The sequence below is a fragment of the Physeter macrocephalus genome, chromosome 18 (genome assembly GCF_002837175.3).
Source record: "Physeter macrocephalus isolate SW-GA chromosome 18, ASM283717v5, whole genome shotgun sequence".
NCBI lineage: Eukaryota > Metazoa > Chordata > Mammalia > Artiodactyla > Physeteridae > Physeter > Physeter macrocephalus.
The window spans coordinates 106,013,538-106,022,919 of NC_041231.1; the positions used below are offsets into that span (position 1 = coordinate 106,013,538).

At 44.0% G+C, this 9,382-nt stretch overlaps 1 protein-coding gene across 1 annotated transcript; it reads left to right on the top strand.

Annotated features, from left to right (window-relative positions):
- The first annotated feature begins 268 nt into the window (after positions 1 to 268).
- FAM217A (family with sequence similarity 217 member A) lies at positions 269 to 8,362 on the top strand. Its single transcript, XM_028479737.2, has 7 exons — positions 269 to 745; positions 1,019 to 1,102; positions 1,992 to 2,117; positions 3,267 to 3,351; positions 4,384 to 4,458; positions 4,555 to 4,622; positions 7,022 to 8,362. The coding sequence occupies exons 1-7, from the start codon at positions 597 to 599 to the stop codon at positions 8,184 to 8,186; spliced, it is 1,752 nt and encodes a 583-aa protein (XP_028335538.1). The 5' UTR covers positions 269 to 596; the 3' UTR covers positions 8,187 to 8,362.
- The last annotated feature ends 1,020 nt before the right edge of the window (positions 8,363 to 9,382 follow it).

A 9,382-nucleotide genomic window follows, 5' to 3' on the forward strand; every position in this document is an offset into this window, starting at 1 on the left:
GGCTAGGGGCGGGGCCGCGGGTGGGGTCGAGGTCGGGGGTCAGGGGTCGGGGTCGCGGCCCCGCCGGCCGTGTCCCGGCCGCGCGCTGCCCTCTGTCCTCTCTGCAGGCGGGCCGAGTCGGAGGCTGTGCACGCGGGGCGGCCGGGGCCTCGGGGCGGCAGCGCCCGCGGAGACGCCGCCGGGGACGAGCCGGTGGCCAGCGGCGCCGAGCGGTAGTAAGAGGCGGCCCGGCCCGCACCTGCCGGACGCGCCCCCCGGCCCCGCCCCGGGTCCCCGTCACAGAGGCCGGGCCGCGCGCTCACCCCGCACACCCCGCGCGCGCCTCGCTCCCGGTCCTTCCGCCCGCGCGCGGCGCAGCTGGATCGGTTCTCACTGATGCAGAGCATCCCTGAGCTGCGCTCTCGGCGTCTTCAGGACCCACCCTTCCTCTAGGGGACAGACAGTTGTAAACGACTAGCAAAGACACCGAGTGCGGCGGTGGCTTCACGTTGTGGTTTTTTGCAGATACCCATGCCCTGAGCAATGCCTTAATCCGTTTAAGCAACGCCTTAAAGATTGCCTCACTTGTTTTCTTACACTGTAGTTCTCGGAGACTTATGCCTCAAACAGGAGCGGGCCTTTTGGTACCTCTGAGGCATGTGGGAGTGTCGGCTGTGCCCGTGTGTACGGTTAATCCTGCTTTCAAACGGAGCACCTGGCTTAAATCATTAAAAGCAGAGTTCATGACCCTGTGTTTTAATTGCAGGTAATTCACCATACTTTTTCTAATTTGTGTTTTATCGTCCTGTCTGAAAATATCTCCTTTCTCACTTCAGACCTTCACTTCCTACTCTTCTGTCACTTAGACCTTCCACCTTGCTTTTTCTGTGCCCCCGGTTTTTGTCTGATCGCCTCTGGCTTCCAGTTAATTTCCTGTTGCTACCCCGCCTCACCCCACAGGCCCTCTCCCCCGCGTTCTAAGCTTTCTCCTGAGCTCCTTTGGATGCGGAGCCCAAGTTCACGCGCTCTTTGAAATCAGCCTCGTGCCGTACCCTCAGCGTGCCTGTCCCACACCTGTGCAGGATTGTGAGGAAACAGAGAAGCGGGACGAGGGGAAGAAATGGTGAGGACAGCGGCCCCAGGCTGCGCGCGTCCGTCTCCCGAGAGGTACGGCAGCTGCCCGGGGAAGCAGCGGCGGTCAAGGCCTCACTCCGCGGAAGCTTGCTGCCACATCCCCCGCTGCTTTCTCTCTGGGAGCAGCGTGTACTTTTACCTCTTGGTTCATTTGGGATACCAAATGGAAAATTTTGTATTTTTTTAAAAAATTTTATCCTATATTGGAGTATAGTTGGTTAACAATGTTGTGTTAGTTTCAGGTGTACAGCAAAGTGATTCAGTTATACATAAACATCTATTCTTTTTCAAATTCTTTTCCCATTTAGGTTATTACTGAGTATTGAGTAGAATTCCCTGAAAATTTTTGTCTTTTAACAAAGGAAAAGCTAACCAGCTTCTTTGTAAATCTCCAAACATTTCTTTTTAAAAAAAAAATTATTTATTTATTTATTTATTTATGGCTGCGTTGGGTCTGCGTTGCTGCGCTTGGACTTTCTCTAGTTGCAGAGAGCGGGGGCTGCTCTTCATTGTGGTGCGCGGGCTTCTCATTGCGGTGGCTTCTCTTGTTGTGGAGCACAGGCTCTAGGCACTCAGGCTTCAGTAGTTGTGGCGCACGGGCTCAGTAGTTGTGGCTCACGGTCTTAGTTGCTCCGTGGCATGTGGGATCTTCCCGGCAGGGCTCGAACCCGTGTCCCCTGCATTGGCAGGCGGATTCTTAACCACTGCACCACCGGGGAAGTCCTCCAAGCATTTCTAATTGCAGTTGGATTTGGTGAAACATGCCACCTTGAACCGTCGGGCAGTGCTCACCTTTTAAACTTTCTCACACGTGTTTTGTGAAAAATATTGGTAAGGCAGGTGGATATCAAATAGTAGAACCAATGCCCACCCTGTAGGCAGTTTGCAGTCTGGCTGACTTCATGGGCTACTGACAGCCTTCCTTACTGGCTGACGAATTTGGATACTTTTATTCTATGGCCTCAGCATTATGGTTTTCATCAGCTCCCCTTTATCATGTTAAGGTAAGGATATTCCTCTCACAGTTTATTTCGTACCTTAGGGAACCAGGATTACAGAGCTGAGAGAAGCTTGAGAATCTGTCAGGAGGCTTTAAAAATACAAATATCTGGCCTCATCCTACTGAATCAGAATCTGTGCCATTTTCTTCAACTATTATTTTTAAAGAGCTCCCCTGGTGATTCTCATGCAGAGACTAGATCCAATGCCTGTTATCTCAGAGAGCAGAGAATTTTATTAATTTTATTTTTCATGAAAACCTCCAGAGAAAGATAATCTGCAACGCACATTCCAATGTTCAGCTCTCCTTCCTATCGCGAGATAACTTCCCTATGGATCAATTAAATCCTCATCCTGTACTTAAGCTTATTTGTCCCTGTTTCTCCTTAGTGCAGAGATAATACCTAGTACTACCTAACATTTCATATGTATATTGCTTGGAGTTTAGTTTGCAAAGGATTTTCTCATTTGAGATTAAAAAAAAAAACTGAGTTCATCCCTCAAATATCACTTTTTTAAATAACTGCCCACCTCTTCACTTTCCCTTTCCAGGATAAATGATCGCATCCCTCTCCTGCACACACCCCATGCTTTTCCCGCGTACCACTCAGCACAGTGTCTGGAACATAAATCCTCAATAGATATCGTACCCATCCTTATTCATTTTTTGCCTTAAAAAATATTTCCTAAGTGTTTCTCAGCATCTGGAGTCTAGAATGAGAGGTGGGCTAGTCAGTGTTGAGTATGTGAGAATTTTGTTCGGTTGATGGAAAGATTTTTATACTCTTTCAGACCTGGTACTCAGATATATAAAATCTGGTGACTGTGCCATTGTGAACTGGACATTTTATCATATTTTTAACATCACAAGTTTTGAAAAATTGTGTGCCATTATTTTTAACAAAATGTGAATGAAATCATAAATTCTTATAAAAGCCTTTCATTTCCTAAGAGGTGTTATCCAGCTGATGATAGTTTGATGAGAACATTGCCCGCTCCTCACAAATGCTGAGTGTCCTTTATAGGAGGGAGGGGGCTAGTCATGGAACTTTGTGCCTTTTGTTATATTTTAACCAAGGGACTTGTAAAATTATGTATTTGAGCTTTTAAAATTTTCTTACATTAAGTTTATCCTAAAACAAATATTGTTTTAGAACTTATCTCACTGGAATTTGGATACAGAAGTACCCGTTCCCGAAAATAAAAACCTCCCACCTGGAAGGGATGGTGCCACAGGTGGTAAGAAATCCTCGATGTGTCTATTTATACTTATAAATATATGAAAATTTATATTCTAATTTATAATATGAACAACCACTCATATTAAAGGGGGCTTGTTTTGCATATCACCAGTTTTATGTACCTATTAATTGTCTTTGTTTTCATACACATTCTTTCGGGCAAAATTAACAAGGTAAGGATAAATATTTGGTTTTAAGTAATTCACAAAACATTATTTTAACATTACCATGTATGCTCCTTAAAGAAAATTTCTTTCCTCAAAGTTAAACTTTTAAATTTTATTTCTATAGAGTTCTTCAAACAAGTCAAAGCCTTTATTTACTATTTTACAAGGCTGCAAATTGGTCATTAAATATCTTACTATATTACTTTTTTTCAACATAAGTGTTATAAATGGAAATTAACATTGTAGCGAAGATAATGTTTTCCAGTCACTGCCAAAACGGAAGTGGTCTCAGCCCTTAAGATATCTTGAAGCAGCTGAAATGGTTATATTTTGTTTTGAAGTAGTGAAAAAAATTAATCTTTCATTTACTTTTTTTTTTTTTTTTTTTTTGCGGTATGCAGGCCTCTCACTGTTGTGGCCTCTCTCGTTGCAGAGCACAGGCTCTGGACACGCAGGCTCAGCGGCCACGGCTCACGGGCCCAGCCGCTCCGCAGCATGTGGGATCTTCCCAGACCGGGGCACGAACCCATGTCCCCTGCATCGGCAGGCGGACTCTCAACCACTGCGCCACCAGGGAAGCCCCATTTACTTTTTTTGATCAAAAATAAAACAGTTAACTTAATAAAATAAAGACAGTCTTAATGATAGTCAAGGCTTATTAGTTAACACTGTTTAGTTGATGTTTATAAACAGATTATACTACTTCCTACTGAGGTCAGTAAAAAACGTTTATATGGATATGAGGGAGTATTATAGGACTTTACTATATATTGCTTGCTTGGAACAAGAACTATACATTCTTAGAACAAGAGTCGGGAACAGAGATGTCATGTGTTTAAAAAAAGTCTTCTGCTGCTTTATAGAACCATTTGGAAATTCCAGTAGAGCAACTCATGCTGGAACTTACTTTGTCAGAGCATGCTCCCAAAAGAACACAGGTAGGGTTTTATTCATCACACTCTGAAAGTATTATTTTTTTTAAAAAGGCATGCAGTTACTGACTAAAATGTTGTCCATTGTTTTCCTGTTCTTAGAATAGTAAACAAGGGATAGTCCAGTCACGGAGTTATCCTCTCAACAAAGGAAGTGCCACGGACAACAGGTGAGAGAATATTTATGTTTGTAAACCCCTAAATTACTGAAATAAATCTAAATACAGATGAGTTAACTGCTCAGCTGAAGTACGAGGCCAAAAAAACAACCAGAAGAAAAAAGTATTGTGTGCAAGTAGTGGGAAATTATAGAGACGCGCCCTAAAATAGGACATGGCTGGCAGACAGCACAGTGTGTGGTGAAGAGGTGACCGGGCCTTTACAAGGAGGGTCTAAATGGAGAGAGTTTGGACTTCCCGTTCGAGTGAAAAGGAACCGTAATAGGAAAGTAATGATTCACGTGCCAGGAATGATTTTCGTTCCTTACGCATATTAACTCATTTAACCCTCAGGACAGTCCTGTAAGGGAGGTAGTGTTGGAAGCAGGTGACAAGTAACAGATGGTTGAACCAGAATGTGAAAGCTTGGTTCACGCTCTCAGACCCCCTTCTTTGCTTCAGTCCCTTCCTGGGATTTGAATTCTTACTTTCTGGTTCTTAAACTTTGGTGTGCGTGAGAACCAGCTAGAAGCCTTCTTCAAAACGCAGGTTACTGTTATTGGGAAATAATTAACATGTATCGAGCACCGCCGAAATTAACATGTATCGAGCACCGCCGAAATTAACATGTATCGAGCACCGCCGAAATTAACATGTATCGAGCACCGCCGGGTGTTGCTTTTACATAGTGTAGTATTTAATGGGGATGCTGAGTTGCGTTCCTCTCTTTTGTCAACACAGTTTTAACAACTGTGTGGTTCCCTTGACAGCTGCTGTCTCTCCGGCTGAGGATTCTCCCCTGTGCGGCTCGGGACACAGCTCACCTAGCGCTAACATTGAGGGGAGAACCAAGAGGCGCGAAGGGGATTGCAGTGACATGTCCTGGGGATGCGGGTGGTGATGGGGGGAGGAAGCCTGCTTGTACGAGAAGGAGCTCAAAGGAAGAGGTCTAGTGAAGTGAGAGGACGTAAGTGAGTCGGCAGAGCGCAGTGGTTGGAGACGTGAACATGGGACCCGATGCCGGGGTTTAATCCCAACTCCACCACTTACGAGATGTGCGACCTCAGCCGGTCTGGGCCACAGTTCCCTCATCTGTCGAAGGGAGAGAATGAAACTGCCGACCTCATGGGGTTGTTGTGAGGACTACACAGAATCACGCGTTTGGTGGGTGTTCGTGACTGATCCTGGGGAGGCCGGGTGATGGAGCAGAGTTGGAAGCTTGGGGTCGGTGAGACATTTTACTGCTGAGATGTTTCTCCTCAATACGCTGTCAACAAGGAAAGGGAAGAAAAGTCACCATAGCTTTCGTTTAGTGTTTAACAATTTGCAAAGTACATTCATATAATTGTCTGCTTCTTAGACCACCTCCAGGGTGGGTATTCTAATTTCCATTTTGCTCGTTGGTGGCAAAGGGGCTCAAGCTTAGGTCTTCCCCATCCAGATTCCATGCTTTTTTTTTTTTTTAACTGTACTGCATGGCTTGTGTCTGTTATCAATTATAGATTTAAGGTGATTTTCCTGTGGTTTTTCAGAGGCAAGTCAGTAAACCTGTAGTATTTATTAGCTAAATAAATATTTTTATTATTTTCTGTACTTTTCAAAATCCTTCAAGACTGCTTTGCTGTCTTTAGTGTAAATTGGCTTTAAAAGCAGCAGGAGGATAATGGGGCTATAAATATGTCAATTAACGCATCAGATCTTTCCATGGCAGTATTTCTAGTAAGCTTTAAAAAAATACTAACTGTAAACTCAGTATTCTGTGGCCTGGCTTTTTTTGCAGTTTTCATTTGAATATAATACCTAGAAGTATTAGTCCTAAAATAAAAGAGCACAATCAGATGAAAATTACAGTAGACTATATCTGGGATAATTTTTGTTTGATAGACGTTGTTTTGCTTCCTTTTTCGTTAGAATAATTTTTAAAAAACCACAGTGGCTAAAGTAGAAGCCCTTCTTAAGTAACCTAAGTACATTCTTTGAGAGTTTCCTTTTATCTAATTCTGGGTCAATAAACATTTCACTATAATTTCAACTTGAGTTGGATAGCCTCCTTTTCAGGCATCATAGTTGAACGTACAATATATCATAGGCAAATAGCTATAATTAGACACTTTCAGCCTAGTGGCCTTTCATAGCCAGTTAGCCATTTGTAGGTATAATGATCTAGTCACCTGTGCACGTACAAAGGGATGCCCAGTTACTGTTTTAATCTGTACTTTGAAAAATGTATATAGCTGTATATAATTAGAGCATATTTGAAAATTAACATGTTTCTGATACAGATAGATACACATATGCCATTGGGAACCAAACATTAGCTAGTCTTTGATAAAGGTTTCTTATTCATTATCATTTTAATAGCATTTTAATTCTAGGCAACCAACCATTTATTAAATAAATCATTTTTTAAGGGATTTCAAAAAATCTTCAATGGAAACTGGCTGTAATGTGACCAGTAATCACATAAGGCTCTTCGCTGCGAACCACTCACTAACAAGTGCTTCAGTGGACAAGCCAGTTGGCTCCTGCCCTGCCCTGCAGACGCCATTAAGTCACCGCTGGCCTTATGCTGATGGAGACTTTTTTAAGGACAGAAATGAGCCTCATATTAATTTATGCTCAACTCTAGGAAACAACAGTGGCGAGCTTTTAACTGCGCCAAATTGGAATCTGAAGTATGGAAACGGCAGTGTGGAAGAAAATTTAACAGATGAAAGTGATTTATCAGAAAATGAAAAAGCAAACGATACTTTACTCAGCTATTTTAAAAACATGGACCTGAACTTAAAGCCAGAAACAATAGAAAATGTTGAAGGCTCTTTCACAGAAGAACCAAGTGAAGTATTTCCATATCCTGATTTTCTTCCCCCTCCTTTCCATACCCTGGACTTGCACAAATTAGCCATCTCAAAATCTGAAAGTTGGAAAATGACAGTGGAGCCTCTGGACAGCTCTCTGGAACATTTGGTAGCTCGTTTACTGGACATAGAGAGATTGCAGCGCATGACTATTCAAAGAGAACGGCCGAGACTGCAGACTTCCATCTGTGCTCCCTTAGCCACCCAACGACCCTCTTCCTCCAAAGCTGTACCCAAAATGAGACAGCCCAAACCTTCCGACTCTGTGGGTCTTCAGACAACTTGTGTCGAGAAAAGTCACGAGGAAAGGAAAACCAATTCGGGTTCTTGCAAGCTTGAATACAATGCTCCCAAGTGGAATTGCAGCCGTGCTGGGAAATACAAGTGGAATTCTAGACCAGCTCTGAAAACCTCACCCACCACAAAACAGGTGACTGCAGCTTACGACGACTTTAAGAACCCCAAGGTCTCCATTTTAAACCCATGCCAAGAACTCTCAGCCAAGCCTGCTCCTGCCCAGACAACTCAGTTGCTGGTTAAAATGGTCTCACCCAGATGTCTGCCACCAAAGTCTCCTACACCAGTTTCACCTATACCTCTGTCTTTTCCTGAAAATCAGAGGGAAGAAATTAAGGCACCACCAAGGACCAGAAAGAAACTTTACCGAAAAGACATGGTACTGAACAGACCATTCTGTATTCAGAAGCTAAACTGTTAATCACCTTTGTTGATAGCTAAGGATACGTGCTCACCCACTGACCAAAAATAACTCTTCTTTCCTGCGTCTCAACGTGAGCAAGTCTATTCCAAGAAGCCTGGCTAAAATATGGTTCCTCATTCCGAGATACAGGTGTTACACACACACACACACACACACACACACACACAACGTGGTTCCTCATTCCGAGATACAGGTGTTACACACACACACACACACACACACACACACACAACGTGGTTCCTCATTCCGAGATACAGGTGTTACACACACACACACACACACACACACACACACAACGTGGTTCCTCATTCCGAGATACAGGTGTTACACACACACACACACACACACACACACACACAACGTGGTTCCTCATTCCGAGATACAGGTGTTACACACACACACACACACACACACACACACACAACGTGGTTCCTCATTCCGAGATACAGGTGTTACACACACACACACACACACACACACACACACAACGTGGTTCCTCATTCCGAGATACAGGTGTTACACACACACACACACACACACACACACACACAACGTGGTTCCTCATTCCGAGATACAGGTGTTACACACACACACACACACACACACACACACACAACGTGGTTCCTCATTCCGAGATACAGGTGTTACACACACACACACACACACACACACACACACAACGTGGTTCCTCATTCCGAGATACAGGTGTTACACACACACACACACACACACACACACACACAACGTGGTTCCTCATTCCGAGATACAGGTGTTACACACACACACACACACACACACACACACACAACGTGGTTCCTCATTCCGAGATACAGGTGTTACACACACACACACACACACACACACACACACAACGTGGTTCCTCATTCCGAGATACAGGTGTTACACACACACACACACACACACACACACACACAACGTGGTTCCTCATTCCGAGATACAGGTGTTACACACACACACACACACACACACACACACACAACGTGGTTCCTCATTCCGAGATACAGGTGTTACACACACACACACACACACACACACACACACAACGTGGTTCCTCATTCCGAGATACAGGTGTTACACACACACACACACACACACACACACACACACAACGTGGTTCCTCATTCCGAGATACAGGTGTTACACACACACACACACACACACACACACACACA

Excerpts from the sequence above, each read along its gene's own strand:
- FAM217A (XM_028479737.2), top strand. The coding sequence starts at position 597 with ATGCCTCAAACAGGAGCGGGCCTTTTGGTACCTCTGAGGCATGTGGGA. Across the intron at positions 746-1,018 it reads ACCCTGTGTTTTAATTGCAG|CCTCGTGCCGTACCCTCAGC; the intron begins GTAATTCACCAT and ends CTTTGAAATCAG. Across the intron at positions 4,623-7,021 it reads GGAAGTGCCACGGACAACAG|GGATTTCAAAAAATCTTCAA; the intron begins GTGAGAGAATAT and ends TCATTTTTTAAG.